Source organism: Larimichthys crocea, chromosome VIII (assembly GCF_000972845.2).
Source record: "Larimichthys crocea isolate SSNF chromosome VIII, L_crocea_2.0, whole genome shotgun sequence".
NCBI lineage: Eukaryota > Metazoa > Chordata > Actinopteri > Sciaenidae > Larimichthys > Larimichthys crocea.
In genome coordinates, this window is record NC_040018.1 from 26,144,035 (window position 1) to 26,170,526 (window position 26,492).

The 26,492-nt window shown below is 39.7% G+C and overlaps 2 protein-coding genes across 3 annotated transcripts; one reads left to right on the top strand and one right to left on the bottom strand.

Annotated features, from left to right (window-relative positions):
• The first annotated feature begins 2,781 nt into the window (after window positions 1–2,781).
• On the top strand, window positions 2,782–10,914 carry LOC104926283 (LIM and senescent cell antigen-like-containing domain protein 1). Of its 2 annotated transcripts, none has more exons than XM_019253844.2 (10): window positions 2,782–3,007; window positions 4,414–4,570; window positions 4,670–4,736; window positions 5,967–6,087; window positions 6,307–6,456; window positions 6,593–6,743; window positions 7,838–7,930; window positions 8,079–8,127; window positions 8,250–8,325; window positions 8,536–9,525. In XM_019253844.2, the coding sequence occupies exons 1-10, from the start codon at window positions 2,979–2,981 to the stop codon at window positions 8,672–8,674; spliced, it is 1,032 nt and encodes a 343-aa protein (XP_019109389.1). In that variant the 5' UTR covers window positions 2,782–2,978; the 3' UTR covers window positions 8,675–9,525. The 2 variants fall into 2 exon arrangements, with proteins under 2 accessions (XP_019109389.1, XP_010738406.1); XM_010740104.3 differs by lacking the exon at window positions 8,536–9,525 and adding an exon at window positions 9,583–10,914 and having other exon boundaries at window positions 2,783–3,007.
• On the bottom strand, window positions 10,597–25,827 carry nkpd1 (NTPase, KAP family P-loop domain containing 1). Its single transcript, XM_019253843.2, has 6 exons — window positions 25,776–25,827; window positions 21,448–21,514; window positions 19,865–19,981; window positions 17,174–17,502; window positions 15,137–16,591; window positions 10,597–13,162 (listed from the first exon to the last, which is right to left on the bottom strand). Exons 2-6 carry the CDS (start codon window positions 21,485–21,487, stop codon window positions 12,872–12,874), a joined length of 2,232 nt encoding a protein of 743 aa, XP_019109388.1. The 5' UTR covers window positions 21,488–21,514; window positions 25,776–25,827; the 3' UTR covers window positions 10,597–12,871.
• Window positions 25,828–26,492: the final 665 nt, after the last annotated feature.

Sequence of the window (26,492 nt, forward strand, 5' to 3'; positions counted from 1 at the left end):
TAGATGTAAAGTCAGAGGATTACTGAATTTATGGTGATTCAGTCTGCATGGCGGAAGTGTCCTTGGGCAAGATACTGAACCCCAAATTGCTCCTTATGCTGTCCTATTGGTGTGTGAATAAGATATAGGATATATATATATATATAGATACAGTGTAAAGTGAGTGGTGGGAAGACTAGAGAGGCGCTCAAAGTCAGTTGGATTCATCCTCTGGGGACTGTGAAGATATTTCAGGCTGACCAAAGTGTTGGACTTCTTATTTTAGTATAGACCTGAGTTAGATCCTCTCACCCTGCTTGCTCTACTTTCACAGAACAGTCTATGACTCACACCCAAGTTTAAAAAAAGGCTTAATATCATCCGGATTTTTGGCAAACTGTTCCTGGACTGACTCAGACTAACTGTAGCTGTCAGTTTGAAAGCACCTAAAGATTAAATTGAATCAAATGTTGGTTTGAATATGCTAGAAATGAAAAGAGCAGTGTGTAGGATTTTAGTGGCATCTGGCAGTGCAGTTGCTGATTGCAACTCAGTCATCTCACCCTCTTCTATAGCATGAAAGAGAAACCTATCTAGAGCAGAAGAAGTGTTTGTTTGTCCGCTCTGGGCTACTGTAGAAAAATGGCAGTTTAACTTGGCGGACTCTGTGGAAGAGGACCTTCTCCCTTTGTAGAAAAACACGATTCATATATTCAGGTTATTATACACCAAGAAAACATACTAATGAATATTATATACAATTCCTGCCAAAATGATTTAAGATCCGAAGTCAGTTACATTGTCAGTAGCATCATTTATTTACCAGCATCTACAGCGTTTCACAATCAATTTTACACATTTTTTTAAACGTGAAATCAGAACCAGAGAACAGCTCAAGGCTTAACTACAGCCTCACCTCACAGTCTTCATCGTCAGATATAGTTTTCAGGAAATCCTTCATATACTCCTCTGTATGTGTGAAAGCTCTCCGTCTGATGTGGTGCATGGGATTCTGCGTATTCTCAGAGTATTTGCCTACAAATAATTTCAGTGTGAATCACAAATCTATAAAATCTTTAAAACTGCTTTAATACGTTCGTTTGAATTACTATCAAAGTGGAGGATATAAAGCCTATTCACAATCTGTTTTTTCTTTTAACGGCATGGAGATTGAGGTTGCCTTTGTTCATTCCTTGAAGGCGGACTTAATGGATTTCGTTTATATGGTGCTTTATCTAAGATACTCAAAGGATGGACCCAACAATAACAGCAGGAATGTGATGTTTGTCTTTATGTTCTTTATTATTCTCAATATCATATACAAGATTATGTTCTTTATCTCTATATCTTCTCTTCTTCTATAATACTTTTATAGCCTTCTATAACTCTCCTGCAGCGTTCTTGACCTCTAAATCTTATTGGGTCAGTACATTTTATTAGTCAAACACTGTGCAAAATATCTTGTGTATAGTGTACGGATGCTATTAGTTTCCAGTGAAAAACAGGACAAACATAACTCATGTAACTAAGTAGTTGAGAAATACAGCCTTATGCAGGATATATGGTGGGTTAAGCTTTAAACAGCCCTGCAAAGGTAATTGGATCATTACAGGGAAAATGAATAAGTGTGTAATACAATACAAGTAAATGTTATTTATATAGCACTTACCGTCCAAGCAGAGTGCTTTCAAAGCAGGTATATAAACAGCAGTAAAGATGTGGACATAAAAAACAGGTACAAGCAAGACAGGACATGTTCAAATAATAGCTCCATTAAGTGAAATCAGATAAAAGACATAACTTCAGTGCTGTCTCCGGCTTTACCAGCTAATTAAAATTTTAAGGCATAAGATCTAAAACGACAATAGGTGTTATTTCTTAAATAGGAAACATGGTAGCAGCACTTCAGCTATGAACTAAGAGCTGATGAAGTCTGGTGTTACTCGAATACTCGTCATAATTTCTTAATTATTTCAAACAGTTTTGTATCAGCCTCCCAAAGTCTAAGAGCTTTATTTTTGAAATACTCACAGCGACAATCTTCTGTCTGCTGTTTTCAAGTGTTTTTAAAACTCTATTATTCTTTTTTTTTATTTATTTGCGTGTCAGCTGACAAGCAGCACTGCAATCACGAGCTGTGCTATTGGAACATCATAAAAAAGCAAGATATAAATATAGCTATAGTCTGTGTAATGTTTAAGTTTAAGGTATAGCCATCCAAAACACAGGGTTTTTTTCCAATTGTTTTGATTAATTAGACCTCTTGACCATAGTGGTATGCACCTCCCTGTACTATATTAGAAATAATGTCTTCCTTTGTGGCAAACCTTATATTAATGATGTGTTTTTATGTTGTATGAAACCCAGTAGGGAACACAACAGACATATGCTCATCGGTTATATGTGTTTACATATATGAACATGTATTTTAATCAGAGTCAGGTTGCTTGCCAAGTAGATTTTCACATACAAGGATGTAGTCTTGGTGTTTTGGTGCATTACAATAACAAAAATAAACAAGATAAGTACTAGAGGATATAAATATATGTACAGTATTTTTGTTGTTTTTTTAAATGTAAAAAGCTGCAGGAAGGTATTCACCAGGTATTCATTTAAATGCACATGTATTATCTTTTTGTAATGTGACTCTCATGTGTGTAATCCAGTATGATGAGACTCCTTAAAATCCAGACCAATCAAGGACAGCGTGGTGTAACAGCAACAGATTTAGAAAGATGATGAACTTTCACGGACACTCCCTAAAAGTGGGTGGCCTGTCTGCGTGCGTGCGTGTGCGTGCGCGCGCGTGCGTGTGCGCGTGCGTGTGAAGTCACTGCCAGCTCAGACAGACACGGTGCCGCTGGGAGAGGAGGAGGACGACACGGTGAAACACTCGGTCTGTTTTCTCCTTAAAGAAAAAAACAACAACTTTGTTAACTCCACAACAGGAACTAACATTTTTACTGGCTTCGTTTCTGAACGTGTCGGGCTGAGAGGTGATGCTGGGGGTGGCCGGGATGACGGGCAGGTAAGAGTTTACAACTGTTAGCAAACGGCTAAGCGTTATGCTACACTAGATTACGATGTTAAGATGTTACTGTTGTTATTATTGTTGTTGTTATCAATGCATACTTCAAGTCCACGAGTTGGCTTACGGTTAATATGTTATAGCTAGTGTAACGTTAGAGAAATAAGGCTAGTCTTTCTTCTCCAAACCGGAGCTAACTGCGGTTAGCATGCTAGTTAGCTTCGTACTACAGTTTTAATTAATCAGCGTTATTATTAATGTTTTTAACGTCCTTTCAGATGGGATTAATTAGAAGTTACATAAAGATAGCGACTATAACTACAGACGCCATGACTGTCTAACATTATAAACTAACATTAAAGTTTATTTTTAATTAGTTTAAAGTGTTGCACATGAACCCTCTGTTAGCATCTTAAACTGTAACAGGGGTGTGACAATACTGACATTTTAAAAATGGGTAAATAAAAGTTCAAATGCTTCATTATGTCAACCAAAAAAAAAAAAAAAAAAGCTAAATCTTCCAGCCATACAGTATCTGACAATCCCAGCAGGCCATAAATAATATGATATAAAAATGAAGCTTCATGAAATCTGACCACGGGCCATACTTTGGACATCCCTGATGTAGGCTACTGGATGGGATGTGTTATGAGAATTTTTAAAGGAAAAAAAAACTCTTGAATAAGGAAGACTGGATTCAAAGTATCAAAGTTTTTAAGTTGGATTTATTTTTCTTGTACAAGAAGGAGTGTTTTACAGCGCAACACACAAAAGAGGTTACAGAGGAAAAGGCTCCTCGAGGAGCTCTAACAATTGGTTCTTGGTCTCCCCGCTAACAATTTTCTTTTTTGGTTTTCCACTTCGTAATAAACATTGTGTTTCTTGTCCAAAATGACACTTCCCCTAACCTGTCTCTCTTGTCTTTTTTAAACTATTTATCATCTCTCCCTACCAGCCTCAGTAAACATATGCCAGATGAGGGGAGTGGGCGAGACACACACACTCTCTATAAGAGTTAAAACATCTGCACCCCAGTATACTCCTAATTTTTATAACAGGATTGTATTGAAATTAATATTAATGAAAGAGTTTTTAAGTTTATTAGTAACAGTGTGTTAGTGTTCATGCATGCTTGCATATCATCTCCCAGCGAGGTTTCACTACCTCTTTTCCGTTACCAAATTAGGTGATGCCTGCGCATGGAGTGAGCGAGTTCTCCGGCTGATTCACATATCATTTCCAATTCTCCACGGTGACAGCTGCTGAAACAAGCACAGCAGTTAGTGTAGGAGTTACGTGAGAAATGATCAACGCCGGTCCGGGCCTTGCATCCCAGTCATTTGTAACATTTCACTGGAACCCTGGGGAAGTAATGTAATATGTGTTTTCTCTGTCTCATGCAACAGCATTGCTAATGCCCTGGCCAACGCGGCCTGTGAGCGATGTAAGAGCGGCTTTGCCGCGACCGAGAAGATTGTCAATAGTAACGGGGAGCTGTACCACGAGCAGTGCTTTGTGTGTGCCCAGTGTTTCCAGCAGTTTCCAGAAGGACTCTTCTATGAGGTATTGCACTCAAATAGTAATAAATTTTTCACAAATAAACATAAAGATGAGCCAAACTTTGTGCCCTGATTTGAATGTCAATCTCCTTCCCCCTCACAGTTTGAAGGAAGAAAATATTGTGAACATGACTTCCAGATGCTCTTCGCTCCTTGCTGTCACCAGTGTGGTGAGTGTTATAAGGCCTCATTCATTCAGGACCTGTCCAGATCTAGTATTTGTGTGGTTTTGTGTACCCCAGAAGTATAAGCGTATATTCAAGCAGGATCAGGCGCTTGCGGTGAGGGAGGTGAGGGGGTTGAGGTGGGTTGTCTATATGTGTTGAACGTCACCGCCGTGAAATAAAGGGGAAAGGGGAATAAAAACAACAACTTCATGAAATAAACAAAGCCAGAAGAGTATCAGGTAGAATGTCAGAGTTTAGTCCATGAATCCACCTGGATCGCCTCAGTTTCAGAGACGTTTCAGGCTAACTGTAGAGGAGTTTGCCCAGTCCGAGCATCTGGTTTCTGGCTGCAGTGTGACGTCAGGCTGTGTTTTTTTCCCTGGAAGCTAATGTGGACCAAAAAAAAGAGCAGAACTTTGTATTGAGATAGATTCAGACTATATCAGAGATAGACAGCTATTAGAGGTGGTACCAGAATGCATCTCATGTCTGTCTCAAACGATTATTTGCTCACATTTGATTTTAGTTGCAGGGATTGAAGCTCGATAAGAAAAATGACATTTACACTGAGACTCTTTTGGCTCTTTGGGGCCTCAGTGGGGATGAACTCTTAAAGCCTTGCCTAATTGTTTGGCCTTGTCAGATCAGCCATTATATAAGGAAAATATTGACAAAGCATTCGTTTAATGTTCACAGACACGTCTATGTTCACACTGCACCTGCGGTTCTCAACCCTTTTCTGTTTGTCTGACATTTCTGCCTCATAGTCTGCTTGTTTATTTGAAAACTTCTGCATGCTTTGAAAGCGTTCAGCCTCCACTGCAGCTCCCCTTTTTGTAGCCACACCAGTTTGGGAACTGTACTATGGTTCAAAATAGTGGACTCCATGTGTTGTCAGAGAAATCAGTTCCCACTGTGTCCCCACTGATGTTTAAGTACATTCATACCTTTATTTAAAACTTAGATCACCCAAGATGCATTTTACTGTTACATAAGCTTCATTTAAATACAGCTCGACGTGTCCAGGGAGAGACAGACATGCTCTAATGAAATTAAATGGACAGTTAAAAGGCATCAACACCTTGAACACTATAGAAAGCACTGTAGTAACTCTAGAACTGCTCATTAGGAAGTATAGTCCACCCCCAAAAATAGCATCTCATCCCAGCAAATATTGGAAAAGTCATGCCTCGACTTGTGTCGAGTTGATCTCTCATTTATTGTTTCCCTCAGGGGAGTTCATCATTGGTCGTGTCATTAAGGCCATGAACAATAGTTGGCATCCTGACTGCTTCTGCTGTGACATTTGCCAGGCTGTGCTTGCAGACGTGGGGTTTGTCAAAAATGCTGGCAGGTAAGTATCCCATCTTATTACAGTCTTAATATAACACAGTGACAGCCTGTAAAGCAGGTGGTTACACACATGTCAAGCTGCTGACTCACTCACTTGCTCTGCAAGAAATAAAGGAATTTTGAGCAGCTCTGACAGACGATGTCAAAACATTATTTGAGGCTGCAGACTCTTTCTTGACACCCTTGATTTTCCATCCCTCTTTCTCCATTTCCACTCCAGACACCTGTGTCGCCCGTGCCATAACCGCGAGAAAGCTCGCGGCCTGGGCAAGTATATCTGCCAGAAGTGCCATGCCATCATTGAAGAGCAGCCACTGATCTTTAAGAATGATCCCTATCACCCTGACCACTTCAACTGCAACAACTGCGGGTCAGTCATACCACTCCACAGAAAAAAAAAAACACACTCTTCACTTTAGTCCACATAAAATAAATATAATTGGTGGCTCACAGCTTGCGTTCCTGTTTTTTCATGTGTTTTTTCTGTGTTCTTTCTCTGCCCGCAGGAAGGAATTGACGGCTGAAGCCAGGGAACTAAAGGGAGAGCTCTACTGTTTGCCCTGCCACGATAAGATGGGTGTACCAATCTGTGGTGCCTGCAGGAGACCCATCGAGGGGCGTGTTGTCAACGCCATGGGCAAGCAGTGGCATGTGGAGGTTTGTGAGCAAGAACAACGAGTGCATTAGATCCAATTTTACATTTCCTGCATTTTCAAAGTAATGTACAACATTTTACTGTTTGTTGTTTTGAGACCTAGCCCACTTACTTACTAGCTGCTCCTTAAGAAAGCAAAGCCATCAGGAGTTTACTGTAGCAATTGTGACCACGTTTACTGTGTTCATGATTTGGTATTTGTTTGGGTATTTAAGTAAGGATATGAAACAAGCTTTTCCAGTTTACACAGCAAAGAAGACTCAAGTGTAACTGATTCAGACATCCTCTTACAGCAAAAAAAGTCATGTGACATGAATTCATGCAGAACCTTCTGTCTCTCCTGCACATGCATGGATCACAGAGAGCAGGCTTCAGACTATTAACAGGCTTATAATAGTGGCCAAATGTCAGGCTGACCACCTCTTAGAGCTGATGTTTTATGCAATGCTGCCTTCACACAGAAAGCAGAAATAAGTCCATAACGAATCTCACATTTAGTGACCATTATTTATGCACAGACAAAACTAAATTAATTAAATAAACCACCACCAAAACACTGTTAATGAGCTAATCTGAGGAAGTAGCCGTGATGTGAGCAAAAATGTTTCTCCTGAGGCAGAGCAGATCAAGTTGCGTTCACCCGTCTGGAGGCTGCTAAATTTTGTACTGTTAAAAAGCTCAAGACTAACAACAGCGTATAGCAGACAGTTAAATACTAAAAATGGTCATTAGCTGAAATTAATGTTGTATCTAACCACATTAAGACATTTATCTGCCAGGCATGAGAAAATAGAACTACTTTAAAAACACGGGGAATATTACAGATTAGCACAACACACAACACGAAAGGATCACTATAGTAGTTTTTCTCCATAGGTCAAGTCTCTACGTTTAAAAAAACATTACTAGGGAAGCAAACATATGAATGTAAAACGCATGAAATCACATCTCAGCTCCCTCTCCAGGAGTGTTGGCACCTGCCCCTCTTGTGATTTTTTATTTTTTTTATTCATTTATTTATTTTTTTCTCCCACAGTTTTGCCTTCATTAGCAGCTTCTGTCTCTGTCCCTCAGCAACGTTTGTTTTTGTTTACAGCATTTTGTGTGCGCCAAGTGTGAAAAGCCTTTCCTCGGCCATCGCCATTATGAGCGGAAGGGGTTGGCTTACTGCGAGACTCATTATAACCAGGTAAGAAAAGTGCAATAATGGCTTTGGAGGACCTGACAGACATCATAATATTGTTAGCAATGTGCGAAAAATGTGAAACGGCTCTAACATGACCTAATTTTCTTTTTGCTGTATAAACACCCACTCTCCCCGTTTCTCCGCTGTCAAGCTCTTCGGTGATGTGTGCTATCACTGCAACCGTGTGATTGAAGGCGATGGTGAGAACCAGTTTAATAAAGCTCGTATTCAACATGGCGTTCTTAGTAATTTACATAAAATGTTCCTTGATGTTGTTCATTCAATTTCCTTTTTCTTCTGTGGACCCCCTCGCCCCCATCAGTGGTGTCTGCTCTCAACAAGGCCTGGTGTGTCAGTTGTTTCTCGTGCTCTACCTGCAACACAAAACTCACTCTCAAGTAAGTGATGTTGCTCACTGATAGCTTATTTTACTGATTAATTATGTGCAATACTACCAGCTGATTGTTGTCTTTCTGTAACACTAACCCCTACTTCAGTGTTTGTCTTAAAACTTGTCTTTGTGTATTTCACTCTCCTGCTACAACTTTTCCTCCTGTTTTCCCTCCCTGTTTCTCCTCTTACATGCTTCACTTGGTGTGGTAACTCAGAGATAAGTTTGTTGAAATTGACCTGAGGCCAGTGTGCAAGCACTGTTATGAACGCATGCCGGAGGAGCTGAAACGCCGCCTGGCACGACGTGAGCGCGATGCCAAAGACCGCAAGAAAAAACCTGCTGTCTGTGTGTAGAGTTATTATTCTACAACTCACCCCTCGTGCACTGGTTTGTGCCGTCTTTGCCTTTCTCTTTTTCTTGATTGCTGCTTGTTTACTCACTTACGCTTTCCAGACTGGCATGCTATCGTTACTAAAGTGAAACCAACAACCAGCAGTTGTTTGTGTTAATGGTGTTTGTGCAAAGCCTCTATTAATTAAGTGTAAACTTAATTTGATGCATGCAACTTTGATGCATGATTATTTGTCTGAAGATACATTTTTCAAATAATCAATAGTTATTTGGTCTATAAAATGAAATAATAAGAAAATATGTTTCCTGAGTCCAAGGTATCATCTTCAAAGGTCTTGTTTTGTTGTTTGTCCTCACATTGAAGGAGAAGAAACATTTTTGTACAGTGGCCCTGAAAGCTCTATACATTGCAACTCAAAACAACATTAAAAAATCATAATGGCGCTGCAAATACAGAAATGCTGCAATTCGCACAGAACACAACAGATTTCACTTAATAGAAATAAACCTTACCGTAGTATTGGCAGTTTTAAAATGTACTCAAGTGATGAATTGCTACAGATACATTTTGGTCGATTGACGAGCCGTCTTAATTGTTTCAGCTCTACCTTTAAGTAACTTCAGCTGTCATCAAGATTACATTTTTTTTTTGATTGGATTGAATTACTTTATAAGCTGCAGGATAATCTCAATGGTTTCCATGATCATTTTTGATTATCATATTAGAAGATAGCTGTTATCTGCTGATTGTGTGACCCTAATGTTAATGTAATTTTAAGTGACGTAACTTGAGACTTCAAGTCATTTTTTAACCTGCAATTATAAGAATATTTAGATAAAATGAAATCTGAAACATTGTGGAGTTTTATTATTTCTTATTATTTAGTGGTCTGTCTTTCCTTCTGTGCAGGAACAAGTTTGTGGAGTTTGACATGAAGCCTGTTTGTAAAAAGTGCTATGAGAAGTTTCCTCTGGAGCTGAAGAAAAGGCTCAAAAAGCTGGCCGAGTCTTTGGGACGCAAGTGAGATGCCTCAGGCCAAAAAAAAACCTGGAATTATTTCAACGCTGCCTGTGATGGTAAAACGTCCAGAAGAGCCCAGCATTGTATCAGTACATTGATATTAGTAATTTAAATCTGGGATCCATTAAAAAGATCTAAATATACATTATATCACTGTGGTATAGATATAAAGGTACGTACCTGTTAGATGTTCTTTTTTTTACATGCAAATTATCTTTTTTTATACATTCCTAAATTGTCTAAATTTGTTATTGTCCCCCCTACATAAGACGTGGTGTCCCAGTTTATTATGACTTAACCATGAGCATAATTTCTGATTTTAAAAGATCGTCGTTCTGCCTTGTTTTGAATTACATGCGTGCCTTGAATATATGAACTATGTGTCTTAAAATGTAACTTGTATAGAGTTATGATACAGTAAATCTATAATAATTAGACAAAGCAGAATTTATTGGACTTTTATACCTCAGTATAAATAATTACTTTTGTGCTAACATGGAAAAATAAATAAATAACATGTTTCAAGAAAACTTCAAATGAGCTATTACAGGGAGCAAGGCTCATCTGTGAACCACCAGTTGTTAATGAACCCACCCTTGGATGTTTACTCAGTTAATCTAACACATATCTACTGGTGATGTTAAATATAAGGAGTGTGTATGCGTTGTTTAGAACTCCAGACTTGACTCTGACAACATATGAATTGCCCAGTTAGCCCCTTATTACAACGTTTTCAAACACCAGCAGTAAATCGTGAGAAATTATAAAGATCAGAGCATGTTATTGGCATAAGAAAAAAACACAAATTCAGCGTATCTTTTAAAATAATCCATTGGTATTGCAACCTTCAGTATGTACTGTGTGCTTTCAGTATGTAGGGTAACGTTGATGCACTGTACTCTAATGTTTTGCAAGTTTCTGAAGGAAACGGTTCAAAGGAATCCACATAATTATTAGCAACACAAGAACACGTTGATGTTAAAATATCATGAATGAATCAGCACGTTGCTTGGGATGATTGTAAGTTCCACAAAAACAAAAATTATATTTTCTTGAATGAACTTTTTTTTTTTAAATTATGGAACACTTTTTGCATCAACATTTTATTTGCCAGAGTTTACATTTGATTGATTTGCAAGAAATTGAAAATTACAGTTTACTGCAGCACATATACTGTATTTGATTTTCTGCTTAATGATCAATAAAGTATTCCTAAACACATCACAGTGAATCTCTATGAAATACCAAATATCCCTTGGTGTAATACCTACTCAGGGTCTGGAATAGATAAAATCCCACTATGCATGCAAGGGATTCCCACGACCTTTGAAAGAGTTACATACGTTTATAAACTTAAAGCATGCATTCATGTATAACAGGTACGTCACACTCCTCAGTATAAACATTAACCGATTCCAGGATGAACTTCCTGTAAAAGTTACAGTACATGTACATACAACACAGCAAGCCAAAACAATAACAAAAACATTGAATATAAAAAAAAAAACTACAATAAGTTGCATTTTTGTGCATGATGCAGCCCCGTGTTAACCCTTTAGAGCCTTCCAGTTATAACTGTAGCCCAAATCATTGATGGTTTTCATCGGTTTAGATAAGTAATCTCTTTATGTGCACGCCATCGTTAAGTAAGATGGAGAGTAAAAAAAACAAACTGACAGATTATTTTCCTACAAAAAGATCCCGCAACATGTAATGGTAAACAATGCTTAGTCTGTATATGTATGTGTTTCACAGCTTTTTATCTGCTTGGTCCTTTCCCTTCTAGCTTATTAGTGACATTAACAACAGCTTAATTTGTGTCAGTGTCACAGTGTAGTGACAGCTTGTACAATCCCAGGACCCTGAAACTGAAGCAGCTATATGTGCCATTATAACAACCCACTGTGTGTATGGGCTGTGAAAAAGATGAACGATCACATTACATCAACAAAGGTAGAATTATATGTGAGTGGACATCTTGGTAACACTACAGCTATCTTCCTTAAGTTAACAACATATACGTGACAGTTATTTGACAACGTTACATGAGCGAGATAAGCATTGTTTTTAATCACACAGCAATTACATAAAACAGTAAACTCTCCAGTTCATGAATGTGAAGTCATACAATAATTAAAATGTCTTGAAATGAACCGTAAACCAGTTAGGTTGACAAAAGTGGTGTATTTACAAAGATACATAGGTAGTCTTGTGGTGGAGAGTGAAATAAACCGAAACCATTCAGTCTAGTCAGGCAACTTGTTACAAAAAAAAACAGTTTGAGACCAGACAGAATGAAGTTCAATTTGTTATGAAGGCTCAATGTCTCATCGCCCTCCAGATAAAAATGCAGGGAGACGTCAGTTGAAATGCCTCAAAGGGATGGCAGAGAAGAGGTGCATGTTGGAGTGGAAGAGGGAGCAAAGGGGAAAGCACGCGAGCAGCATTTTGACACGAGTGTTAGCAGACTGAGAAGTTAAGCGTAGAGGTTGTATATCTAAAAAAATATGAGCTTGAGGCATCATGATCAGATTCTCGAGGTGGGGCAGATGCTGGAGCTGTTTGACCTCTTTCTCATTTTATTGTGCATAAAACAATAGTTCAGGCAGAGGAGAATGTTCATGCTAATAGAAAAGCCACTCAAGAAAAGCACTTGATAGCAGTGCTGGACACGAATCAACTGGTTTAAAGCTATTTTAAAGACATACTGCAGTGATTCATGTTTGACTAGTGTGAACCAACTTTAACCGGAGACACCAACGGTGACTTGTGAGAAGTGAGAAATAAGGTGAGAAGACGATACAGCAGCAAGGAGGTGATTATCTTAGCTTAGTATAAACAGAGCCAACAGCTTGCCAGGACTGAACTAAAGTTAGTCATATGTGTTACTTAGTGAGATTTAAAGTGTTGTGTATTTTTAAACTTTTGACAGAGCCAGACATGCTACTTTCCTCTGTTCCTAGTCTATATGCCAAGTCAAGATAATTACCTGCTGGCTCCAGCTTTATATTTAGCGAAATGTGGAATGATTCCTTTAATAATTTTAGTCATGCATAATTTTCTGTGTTTATTCATAAGTTGTGTAATTGTTAATGTAAACATTGCGCATACATATTTCACATGCAGATCACAGGTTTGGGGGGGGGGGGTCAGACTTATCTGGAAATGGTCTGAAATTCTACATGCAGCTGTTAACCAGATTGGGATTAGATGAGTATTGATGTGCAGCATGTAGAGGAAAGCCAGCCAGCTGCTTCTGAGAATGAGAAGGCGATAACGTGTTCTTGTTTTGAGGTCGGCGATGTGTCGGTAAACCCAAGAAGTGGAGTCTGAAGGTTGCCCATTCACCAAAGGTCATCCCAAGGAGCTCTTTAAGGTCAGCTACATCACCAAAGATCAGCGCTGAACCATTGAGATCATTGCGTGTCACAATTTCAGCATACTTACTGTCGAATCCCATCCTCTCCAACTAAAGAAAGAAAAGGAAGAGAACGCATGCATGATAAACACAGGGATGTTATAATTTAGCCTCTTAGTCCCCCTTATGGTTAAAAATCTACGCACACAGGATTCACAGGAAATGTCAAGGCATGCAATTCAACTCCACTCTTTGTTATTTTATCTCACTGTTTATTGTTAACTCACCTGACTACATATCTGTAGCTGTTTCTGCTTCATGTTAAAAGCATTCAAGTGGCATCACTCAGAGTGGCTTTTATTGTGAAGCAGACACAGGAAATGCAGTGTATTTGTCAACAGTTTGTAGCGCCGACAATGACGCATACAAAACATTTTCCTTCTTTGCATTTTTTGACGGCAGATCACTTTGAAATATTGCAGGGTATAGCAGAGCAAGAAGGAGCAGCCGCAGTGAACTGTTGGATGAAGAGCTGCAGGTGACAGGCTGTACACCTCCAACTCCTCAGCGGGGAAACCGAATCCACCGTGCCCTGCTGCTGCTGTGTAGAAAAATACTTGTGCCATGTGAAAATCAGATCGTGGTTGCTCAGGCATGATGGAAAAAGGCCAATTATTCAATGACTTCTTCATTAAAACATGAGTTCAGTCAGGACTACTTTTGTCAAAGAAACTTTATTTCCGATTGTAGTAAGTTATATTTGATGCTATGCCTCTGTTCTGGGACCTCCCTGCTCTTCCATGAACACACATAGAAAGCCTAAGGCAGGGAGAGCAATAGCAAAGACCTCCCATAGGGTAAAGAACAGAGCAGACATCAATGACAACAGAAATGACATTGATTAAATCTGATACAGCGTTAAAAGGAGGTGCTGGGAAATGGCTTGCAGAGGAAGCAGCCAGGGTGTTCAGCTTAAATAAGGTGACCTGAATGGTAATTTTGAATCGGATGCCTGGAAATAATAATAGTTGTGTTTTTTGGTACCTTAATGTGAGCCTTGCTTTGCATGGAGTCTGCCATGTTGGTCCACCATGTTACTACGGCAGCCCAAACTTGACTCACACATCCGCTCTAGATTGCATTTGTCATGAGTTTAGTCACCGTAGTTTCTCTATGCTTCGAATGGGAGGGTGAGGCTAAGTAATATTCAGTTGGATGCATCTTCACTGCTAGATGCTACTAAATCCTACACTCCATCCTCTACACCTTAAAGGTGATGTGAGTGATTCTGGAGAAATTCCATACTATGACAACTACCATAATACAGAGTAAATGACAACACAGCAAGTAATATAATTAACGTTAGCTATGTTGTGGGTTTGAAAACTGTTGTGGACAATCTGTTTCCACAGAGCAGACTGCAATACATGCAGCTCTCCTGCTACCAGAGCAAACATCACAACAACAACAGATCTTGGATCAACTAATTCAACATTACTTGACGGACAAATTCTGTCTGGAATAACAAGTTAATGTTTTTGTTTGATACTACAGGTCCCAGAATTCTGGGTAGCAGTAGAACAAACCTTTTAATAAAGAAGTAAGGCCCTTTCTTTTATTTTCTTTCATGCTGTGAGCAACAATGATCTCAGTTGATGCTGCAAAAATTATGAGTCTACGAACAGCAGGGCACAGTTAAAGGAGTTGGTTACCTTGCTGAAAAGTTGGAAGTGTCGCCTGCAGCTCTTCATTTAACAGTTCACTGTAGCAGCTCCTTGTTCAATTACCCCCCTGCAATATTTCTGATCTGCTGTCAGAAAACGCTGAAAATGACTCCTGTCTTGTTTTTTCTAAATGCATTTTTCATGAATGAAAGCACTAATTATACTGGCAAACATTACATTTCCTGTCACTACTTTATAATAAAAGTCAATTGCAGCAGCAAGAAATGTTTGGTAATTTAAAACAGTTTTTCTGGGAATGTCACCATAAGATTCAGTTTGCTTTTATTAGTGGGCCTTAGACACAATCACCATTGATACCTTATTTAGTGATAGATAGTGCCATCAATTTAAATGTTCTTACCTCCTCACATACATCCTCTTTATTCATGCCGATGATAGTTGTGATTGGCAGAGGAGCTAGGTTCCTCATCCAACCAGAATCTTTCAGCCTGGATGTTCCTCTGATCTGAGCCATCTCCTTTCTGATTGTATGATCCAGGTTCACCGTAGCCACTTCAAATGTCTCCAAGTCTTTCACAGTGAATTTGAAATCTGTTTTGAGAAATCTCTCAAACATCTCAGGATCTCCATCCTGCTCGAGGAATTCTTCAATCTGTGCACTCATCACGTACAGCTCCGCCCGAGACTCACTGAAGACTTCCCATAAGTATTTTGAATCAATGTTGGACACATTGTTACGATCAATATCTGCTCTCTGCTGAGCATCTTCCACGCACTGGATGATCCAGCTGAGGCGGCAGGGCCACTGATTAGCCAAGACCACCCATGCTGCAACGTATTCTGGTTGAGGATGCTCTTTCTCCAAGGCCTTCATGATTATCACAGTCACTCGAATGGCGTTGATCACCCTCCTCATAGACATAGCATCATCTAACAGGTACTTATTTAGATTCATTTCATTACTGGTCAGGATGCTCCCGACCAACTTCTCTACTTCCTCCTCCTTTACATCCAGTGCTGCTGCAGTTTTGTCAATCAGTGAAATGGACTCTTTCTTTTCAAATGCAATCTCCACTGAAGCTGTATCCAAGGATATCTTTTTAAGGCTCTCAGTTCTAACTTCCCTCATGCTCATGTTCTCAGGGATTTTTGAGTTGTTTGCAAGGCTGTGAAATAAACTGCGCCTTGAATCATCACACAGTGGTGGGACTGTGAAGGCCAGAGTCACAATGCTGTTCAGCAGTGCATACGCTCTGTCCTCTTTGCTGAAACAGCCATCTGCAAAGTTCACTTTCTCCATAAGAACATCTGGGTTGACAGCCAGAATATTAATAAACGGACTTTCCTTATCTGAAAGCAGAATGTTAATGGCATCCAGAACTGCAACAATTTTCTTAGGAGAACACCGGTCCAGATTGGTGATCTTCAGTACAACTCGGATCCTTCTTCTCTCAAACACCTCCATGAACTGGATGAAACGAGACAGAAACCACATTTCCTTTCTCACTTCGTTCATGAAGCCCAGCTGGCTGCTGATATGCTCATTGTCCAGGCCCTTCCTGAGGTTCAGATCCTGGCTGTAAATGAGGTTCTTAACCATCTGAAAGGCAAACTTCAATCCGCTTGCTGCTGGTACTCCTAACGCAGCGAAGATTATGCCCCCCAGCACACCCACCTTGCCTTTTGCTCCATTCACCTCCTCGCTTGGTTTCAATTCATCAGGATCAGGAACGCCAAGGTTCAACACAACTACCAGGATGATAATTGGTACCACAACAATGGACAAGACAAGAAACCACAGAGGGCAGCAGCAAACCTTTTTGGACCTCCAATTGTTAGGGCCATCCTCCACTATCTGAATTTTTTTATAAAAACAAAACAGATAACAAAAGAGAAGCAGGTTAGACACCAGTGCCATGTTTTAAGCAAGCCATAAGTCTCCAGTGATGGCAATCCTGCCAATGCCGTTTGTTGGTATGGTAAGTATGGAGTGAAGTTTCTGATCCCTTGACTTTTTATGTTGGTGTAGCACCACCACCAGTTCAAATTTGCCCCTATCCATACATAAAATTGATTGACAACGCATTTTGTAAGATAATTGATAAATCCTGATAACTATCTCCTAACTTTTTATGTAAAAATAACATTTGTGCACCTTAATAATGATGTTTAATTGGGAGCACTTGTATGAATAATGACATTCCCATTACCCTTGGCTGTACACATTTAGTGGCAATTAGCAAATGTTAGCACATTAGTTACCGTGCTAAACTAAGATGGTAAGCATGATGAACAACCTGCTAGACATCAGCATGCAAACATTGTCATTGTGAGCATGTAAGCATGCATTTAGCTCAAAGCACAGCTGCACCTTTGTAAAACCACACAGAGCCACTAGCAAGTCTGTAGACGAAGAAAAAGAGTTCAATTCACAAACCTTCTTCTTGACTTCGTCTTCTTCATCATATTGAACCACACGGTAGAGTACAAGCTGTAGTTTACCAAAGCTCATCTGCATGGCGTGAAACAGCCGTATGGCAATCCCGGCCCATAGTAGGTCACTGCCTGCAAAATGCCAGGCACTAAAATGTACATAAATGAACCTGACGTTATGGTGCTGCTGATTCTCCTCAGTCCAAATGGGCATGTAGAAGAGCAGCCGACCAATGAGTGCCAGAAAGCCAGTAAATGAAGGGCTAGCTGAGCGAGGCTTGGATTTTCCTTTGTAGTCCTGCTCAATCCTTGCGGCCTCCTGCTTCATGTTCACTGAAGACACAGAAAAAATATATATATTGCATTGAGGATAAATCTTTTATTTGGTTGTGATATATGTAAAGATAAACATTATAAATCAAGGCAAAGAAGTATTAAGACACATAAAACAACGTGTTGGGTAGTATAGAAGTAAAGTCGGCTTTTTCAATTTTTCAAATCAAGGCGAGATGCACAATAAAACGTGAAAATATAGAGTTAATTTTAAAGCTTTATTATTGCATAGGCAGTCATTTGTGAACATAAAGCCTGGTCCAACATGTGCCATTCTGCCAAGGTTAAAAATCATCATCACAACCCTATAGAGAAAAACCTTCTGGCAACCACAAAAAAAAAAACCTTAAACTTGTCTTTTTCTAATGGAGCTTTCCTTTGAATAGAGCACATGCTCCATCATCTGCTCCATTCAAGTATGTTCAATGTCACTTCAGTGGAATGGAAATCTGTATTTTTTCATGTCTTTGGAGATTGGGTACAATTTGTGATTTGTATACCTCAAAAATGCTACTTATTATAGCTTTTGAGTTTGTTGTGTTTTACTGTTTTTCTCCTTGTGTCTTGAAGTAAAGATTACTTCCTGTCTTTGTTGTGTTTTGCTGCGAGTTTTGATTCTGTCCTACCTTGATTTGTTGCACATGTCCCTCATTTCATTTCACCTGTGTCTAGTTGTCTGCCTTGTGTTTTTAGTGCCTGTATTCACTGTGTCTGTTGACCAGCACTGCGTTGTTCTATGTTTCCAAGTTCTGTTTTAGGCCCTCAGTCCTTTCTTTGTGCTTACGGTCCATGCTTCTGTTACTGTTACTGTTTTTTCTCCGTTTTGGTTTCCATTTATTGGATTTCTGTTGGACCCCTGGTTTATCTTGGATGTTTGTACTGCACCAGATCACAACAGAAGTTCATTCCATATACAGCAGGGCTAGACTGTATAGAAAGAAAGGTTGTTATTTAGAGCCTCTGTCTTTTTAGGGGAACTATTTGTGATTACACAAACCTGGATGAGCTGTATAGGTTTGTTAATTGACTCCCTCCCAAAATAGTATCAACATATCACTTTTCCCTCCAGGGGAGAGAAGGATCACTGCTACATACTTTATTTAAATAGTGTAGTATATCTTCTTTATGTAGTACAATTTATTCATACAGTGATACTTTTCCAGTGCTTTAGCTTACATATTTCACATAGTTAATATTTTATTTATCACTGTTTTGGAATTTTCTCTTTTAGGGTTACACGAGGCCACGTGTGAGCCTTGTGATCCACGGCAGTATTAACTGTTTGTCTTATGACTAGGTGCCACCATATCTCACTGTGGTGGCCAGGGTCGAAGAGGCCTGTTGCTGCCTTCCTAGTCATAATAGATAGCTTGTTGTTGCCGTTCCAATCTGCGTAAGCGGACATCTGTGTCCCCAGACTAGAATATGTTGACAATAACACCTCCAAGAGTAAAGACATTCTCTTTGACTAATTCTGGGGCGTATAGTATTTGGGGTGTGATCTTTGGGTTTAAAGTATATCCACCATCACGAGTTCGTCAGAATGCGAGACCGACTCAAGCACTTCAGGTGTACTTTGAGAGTGTCTCTAGTTCTCCTTGGTCAAGTGTCAATAAATAATACAGCATAAGACATCAGAGGCTCCTGAACACTTTCTTCCCTCCTGACTTCACCATTGACCTTTGACTTCAGCAATTTCTCCACAACAATCACTACAGTTTTTGCTTGAACTGTAATTTTATTGTACTGAGCTGACCTGTACATATATACATACTTATGACAAATAAAGCTGGAACTGAACTTATTATTATCTATTATAAATCTCATATGAAATAAATGTGATGGGAGCACACCTTACATTGGGTTATATGCAACTTTGTTTGTCAGGCACAGTGTTTAGGAGAGTTATGGTATGTGTATTTAAGGACACGGAGATCCCCCAGAGGCCAACAGAGCAGAAATATACCGTCCACTTTTCAATCAGTCAGTTGTGAAAAAGTCATTAAATCCTGAACTAGCTCTGAGGCGGTGCACAGGTCATTCATATGCCAAGAGGTAGCTCAGTGATTTTCTGATTGCAGTGGCTAAGTCAATGCATGTACATTGTACTGATACTGTGCTGCCACAGTAGCTTTAGGTTAACAGTAAACATACCATAGTTTCACATGCAGCAGTCATGTTTACAGTGAACATTGTGGAGTTAACACTAAAAACAGAAACACTGTTTCCATGCAAATCAGTTTTTACATTTGATGCCAACATAAGAACTTCCACAACAGACTCTAAACGCCATCACACTTTGAGTGATTGATTAAAGCAAGCAGACAACAGAGACGACATGTTATTAAAGGGTGTAACATACCTTCCATCTGTCCGAGGATCATGCTTAGTCGGTTCTGACATGCAGAGTAGAGTCCTACGGTTGCAGGTGATGAAACTTTTGTCAAGGTCTTGGACAGTGCATATGCATAAATATCATCTGGAAGAAGAAATTAAATCCAGCATGGATCACTTTTTATATATTCACGTGAACTTAGTTGAAACATAAATACGTTAGAAGTAATCTAAGTTTAAAGATTACTTGACACACCTATTGACCTAATCATATTCTGAGAGAAAAAACTGAGAGAACTGGATCTCCATTAAACACGCACACAGGACTAATTATTACCGACAACGTTCTTTCAGCTCAATAATGCCAAACTAAACTGAAACGACAGGTACATGACAGTTGTTCATTTATGCATTAATAAGGTGAACATTTATACTCATATCAGGAAAATATTCAAAACATGGACTGTTTTCACAGATGAGCTTTTACATTTTCAGAGAAAAACAGACAGTAAAAACTGCGACCTTGAACAGGAGCGAAGAAGCAACTACTTACTGAATATTCTATTGTACATTATATACTGTGTCGGCTATAATGATGGGCAGTGTTCTCAAACTTTTCACACCGTGCACCAGTACTAGATTGAGACTGAGTATCGAACCAGCCTTGGGAAATATCTTCATGTGAATGATGATCAGTAGAAATCATTAACAAAGGGTGAGACCATGAGCCAACAGAACTCAATGTTCCTCCACCCATCAAACTAACAGCATTTTGTAGGACAGGTTACCTTTGTTGCCCAACAACAATTAGATAGATTTGTAATAGATTATTTTCTAGGAGACCTGCAGCCTTTGAGTGAGGTCGAAAGACATTTTTCATCAGATTCATTGCTGATTTGTAACTGTCCAGACTTGTATCTTCAAGGAGGACACTGACAAGACACTGAATGTATGTACTTAATGTAACAAAGTCAATTTTAATGTGTGAACTGAACTTTGAGCTAGCTTTTTTTTTTTATGTGTGAACTTGCACAACACTGGTAGGAGGTAAAACAAACACAGCCCATTCATCCTTTTTGATGATATCCATGTCATTACCCAGCTTAAAAATAACACAGTCAAATGTCTCCACAGCATCAAGGTATATAGACTCTAACTAGTAAGTTACAGTGAGTTATGAACTCTATAGATATAAATACTTCAAAGGAAACTGTAATAATACTGAAAAATGTGGTAAATCTTAATGTAGATTCAAAAGTTTAGTTACAACATGCTTAGATAACGAAACAATAAACGAAAATGAAGAAGTGATTTCAAGCAAAAAATACAAACCAGCCATCACTGCTGTGATGAAGAACAGCAGTGGGAAGAGGAGGCAGTCTTTGAAAGGACTGCTGACACTTACTGACAATGACGTTGTTTCTAATTAAAGAGGAACTGTTATTAATTACAGAAAATACTAATAACACGTCCCTGATTGAGACATTATCAGCATCTACCCTTAGTTCACGATTATGATCGCAGACAAGTGTCTCTGCCTTTATTAACAAACTGAAAGTGAAAGTGAAAATGTGTGCCACATATATGCGTCATAACCTGCAGGTAACTTACCTTTTGTTGGACGATACATGGTGACAGTGTGGAGGGACATGCAGCTTTCCCAGAAAATCTCTGTGACCTGTGGAGAATATGAAACAGCAAGGGGTTTGACTGCAGGTAGTGAAGGGATTGGTCTCTCTCTCTCTCTCTCTCTCTCTCTCTCTCTCTCTCTCTCTCTCTCTGTGTGTGTGCGTGTGTGTGTACACTTTAGCTACAAGGGTGGAGAAATCATGATCCCGGAATGGGATGTACGTTACTTGGGAGACAAGTTAATTACCCCTGACGTGCACCTTCTGTTCTCAGTGAAGGGTGAGAATAAACATCATCAACCCGAGGAATTGAAACAGCTATGCATTGTGTAGATAAAAGTTTGAGCTTTGAAAGGCAGGTACAATGCCCTTCTAGCGTGATGCAGTAGCTGAAATATGGACAGAGAGCTCTGAATGAACTGAGAGAAAAAGTAAAGTAATGAAAGTGCACAAGCAAGGAAACAGACAAAGGCACCAGTGAGAGGAGAAACTATGCAAAAATCTACTGATTTGACAGCTTAAACTCAGTTTAACTTGAAAATGTGGTGTTAAAAATATGTTTGCTCATGTATTAAACACCCAGTGTGGGATGAAAGTCCTTGAGAGTGCTTACACAGCAAAAAAAGAAACTCAGCGCACACACGCAAGTGATTGTTTTTGAGTGTTGATGGACAGGTATTTAAGTGAGTTGTTTTAAGATGACATCCTGACAGTCATGCACTGGTATGCAACCTCCTAGAGGTCAGGCTTTTTTTTTCTCTATGTGAGCACAGAAATGTCAAGTTTTGCTGCGTCAATGATTAACTTGCACTACCCCAGCCCCTTTCCCTGCTGGCAATACATTTCCTCCTTGTGTTCTTGCCTGCACATGTCTAACAGGTCCATAAGCATTCCAACAGAAACACAAAACAGAGTTACAGACTCTTATTTTTGAAAAGATTCATGTTTAACTTTGATGATACAACCTCTGATCAGCGTGCACAAAAGGAAATTACAACCTACAACTGTAAAACGTCTGCAATGACGACATAAGATGCCATAAAACAATGATCGATATGTTATTCTTTGGTAGAAATGTGTTATTAAATGAAAAAAAAAACCCAAAAACATGCTTACCTGGTTAAGTTTCAAATTTCAGTCCTGATCTTTGTTTCTTGAATTGTTAATCGAAAGTATCCAGAACACAAAGGCAGCAGCTAGAGTGTGGTGAACTTTACACCCTTATGACCTCAGTGTGATAAAACTTTACAGCACTGATAAGAGTGGGAAAAAAAGGGAACCTGATAAACAACAGGCTATGCCTGTTGACTGGACACTTTTCAGGAAGTCACATTCAAGATGAAATTATTTCCGAGAGATGGAACTGTACATTTCTTCCGTTTTCCTTTTTCCAATCCGTTACCCTGGTCTCCTGCTCCCAATCTTCTCTCTATTCATAGAATCGAAGTGAAGTGGGTAGTTCCTGAAAGCATTACGAGGTAGAAAAATCCCCTTTCCTGCAATAGCTTCTGGCATTCACTGTCCAACTTTTTTAGTCCATGGGAAAATGTAACAAATGAGTGATTTCATGCCGAAGCCCGGGGTCTGCATGATTCATGAACTGAATTCCTAGTTTGGAGTCCCTCAGGTTAAGAATGGCTGGATAGCTCTGCCTGGCCTGAACTGACATGCAGAGCAGTTAAGATGCCAAAGCAGCAGCAACAAAGACTTTTTTTTTGCTCAGAGGCAGATTTATTGTGACATAACTGGTTAGTCAAGCTTTGCAAAAACAAGCTAGGAATCTAATTTCCCTTGGCATATTTACTCTTAGTTTGAATTAGCCTCCTTTTGCCATCTGATGTCGCAGTATATCACAACACAGCTACTAAAAATAAACTTTGTGAAGTAAAGCATGTGGCATGGCATAATTGTCTTTTGGAGACAGATTTCAACTCATGGAGTCTTGTATGAGCATAAACTATAAATAACACATTGTTACTAACTAACTGTGCTATATGCAAACATAACACACCACAAGCACGTGTGGTGATCGTCAAAACGTCACGAGCATCTGAGAGCAACATTTTGATGCTGGTTGCTGAAATGAAGTTTAATTAGTGTATGTCTGATTAAGATTTAAAGTGCTTGGCCTGAGGGCGACTAATTCTGTCTTTACTCCAAGTACCTGATTGTTCAACTGCTTTAATTAACTTGACTGTCATAGAGAGACTGAGGTTGTGCGTGTGCATATGTGTGTGTGTGTGTGTGTGTGTGAGAGAGAGAGAAAGAGAGAGAGAGAGGTTCTCAGTTATCACCTGGCCAGAAGTCTTTTGCAAACCAATACTGAATGAAATGGATTATATCTCCCCTTCTATGAACCCCTCAGCACACCCTTGGCCTTTCACCACATAAACCTTGCAATTAAGGTTAATGAAATCTTCTTCATGATTAATCCAAGATAGGCATCAGACACAGATAAGTTATATTTCAGGATTGGGCAGATTCGGAGTGATTTTCTTTTCTTTTCTTTTTCCTTTTTTTTTGCTCAAGGCAAGGGGAAATTAAACTAATATTGTAATTTGTTGAGTTTAGGGGATGACAGTCATTTTCTGTCAGGAGCTAGGTGAAACACATTGATTGTTTGCATCAGCTGTGATATATGCACAAGCTACTGTGTGTGTGTGTGTGTGTGTGTGTGTGTGTGTGTGTGTGTGTGTATATACATAATAGTATATATATATATATATAAAAAATCATGTTGTAATCTAACACACCAACAGAGGGCGCTGTAGTATTGTGCATGAAAGCAGGACAATGACATTTGATCAGCTGCCCTTCATCACACTTCTCTGCTCTATTTGGTATGTAGGAGCAGACCTGACAGTGAAGGAGACATTTACTGAAAATGGGGTGCGGTCAAGAGCTTAAGATGTGCTAGAACTTTTCTCAGATAGGCTGATGATCATTTAATGTAAATCAGTAACTGCAGCACAAAGAGCACACACACACTCTAATATCTATCTGCCTTTATTCCTTATCCATTGTTCCTGAGGGCAGACAAGCTTCAGTATCGACACAAAGTCTGACACCAGCTTGCCTGGCCTAATTGGCCTCAAGACCTCTTGTTGGTGTGATCTATTGATCAGTCTCACTGCAGACGCTGCTAAGTCACAGACGGAGAGGACAGCGAAATAGCCTGATATACTGAAAAGTAAGCACTGCCAAATCTGGGCATGATGTCTTAAGCTTTGCTGCTCTCTCGGCAGAGCTGTGCAGCAAGCAAAGATGATGATAGGGTCTTCACCCTGAGGTGCAGGGGTCCAGATCCTAGCCACACGCTGATTCACACACACACTGATTGTCCTTTATTGTTACCAAGGGGATGATGGCACCAACAAATGGAGGTTTCTGAATGCGGTGACCCCCAAAGATCTATAGACACTGTCTGTTTTAACAATCCCACCAGAGACGGCGAGATGAAAACTCTTCCACACTTTCTTTTTCGTTTGATACCTCTGCTGCAAATATTAGGAGAAAAAAAAAAAAAAAGACAGCTATGAGATTGCCACCAGAGCGTCCTTCTGGGGCAGGGGTGAGCGAAATGGTATGCATGCTGATCTTGTATCTATCAGCACAAACATCCCATACATGATTATTTTTGCCTGCACCTTCAACCTCCTTTCCATTCACATTCAGATCCCAGATCACATAATCTCATTCCCATCTATTCCCGGTTCTCTTTCTCAACCTCTCCCTTCTCAAGCAGTATGCAGCCATTTCAATGTAAATAGTGTCTCTGTTTATCTGCCTCTTAATCCCCCTCCGTCATTCTCTACAGCCTTTCCTCAAATCCCAGAAAAACTCATAAGAGAAACATGCGTATGTTTATGAGGCCTGCCACACAATATGTCCGTCGCTACCTCGTAAAAGGCAATACATTCTTCTTTATGGGGTGCACAAATTTCCTATTCTCTACTGTGTGTGAGAGCTACATTCACATATGGCATTACATTTATGATGCATGACAAGGCTTACAATTCTCCATCTCCTCTGCAGCACACTGCGAGTAACCAGAGCTGTCCAAAAGTCGTGGCTGTGACAACGGGGATCATTATACATTTTTCTTTCTGTGCGGCTGCCTCTCTGTATTCGTCTCCATGCCTCCATGAAATCTAGCTTTATCCTGCTGTGTGAGAGTATAGCTACCAGGTGCAAACTGAGCTTTTCTCTGGGTGGTATTGTTGGAATGAGTGTCCACTCTTGGACCTTTTTCACCAACGCGCAAACTTACACGCACGTGTGCACACATTCACGCTAACCCGCTGATCCTACCTCCTGTTTTATTGTCAATATCAGTCGGCTCAAGGGTTGTAGGGGTTGACGGATGTTGACAGGGGCTGGATTGTTGAGGTAAAGATGATGGCAGCTCTTGCAGAGATAGAAAAGCTGTATCTTGAGACCCCTTGGAGGGTGTTATTAGGCTGTTATGAAATCCGCTATCAGACCTTCACTGAAGCAAAGGGGAGGGAATAGCCAGATGCAGTGCAAAATACAAGTGTTGCATCTCTGGCTTGCTCCTATAGCTTCCTCTTATCTACCCCCCTCCTTCCTTTCCGCACACACAAGCAAACACACATTTCTCTTTAGTATCGTACCACCTGTACCTGTGTTTTTCAGTCAACACAGCCTGCAGTCTTCCTGCCTATTTGCACGAAGGAATTGCTTTATCATATAAAATAGGGCACTAATCTTGTTTGTTTTATATTTCATGAACATAATACACCTCAAGGTGCACAGCATGCGCTGCATCATGACACCAACACCTGCTGTCAGGTTGCTCCTGACACCTGAACACACACTGATCATTCCAGCACATCAGTGAGAGAGCTTCAGTAAAAAAATAAAAAAAATAAAAATTGTTGTGTGGCAGCTATTGGTAACCAACAAATACACAAAGAGAGTGGATGTGCAGTTGTTAAGTCAGCAAAAAAAAAATCTGTTATGTGGAAAAAAAATGATCTTGTTAGTGTATCCACAACACAGAGGAAC

Excerpts from the sequence above, each read along its gene's own strand:
- LOC104926283 (XM_019253844.2), top strand. The coding sequence starts at position 2,979 with ATGCTGGGGGTGGCCGGGATGACGGGCAG. Across the intron at positions 4,571-4,669 it reads CAGAAGGACTCTTCTATGAG|TTTGAAGGAAGAAAATATTG; the intron begins GTATTGCACTCA and ends TCCCCCTCACAG. Across the intron at positions 4,737-5,966 it reads TCCTTGCTGTCACCAGTGTG|GGGAGTTCATCATTGGTCGT; the intron begins GTGAGTGTTATA and ends TGTTTCCCTCAG.
- nkpd1 (XM_019253843.2), bottom strand. The coding sequence starts at position 21,487 with ATGTCCCTCCACACTGTCACCATGTATCGTCCAACAAAAG. Across the intron at positions 19,982-21,447 it reads CATGTATCGTCCAACAAAAG|ATGATATTTATGCATATGCA; the intron begins GTAAGTTACCTG and ends TTCTTCTTCCAG. Across the intron at positions 13,163-15,136 it reads AAGAGGATGTATGTGAGGAG|TTGGAGAGGATGGGATTCGA; the intron begins GTAAGAACATTT and ends TTCTTTCTTTAG.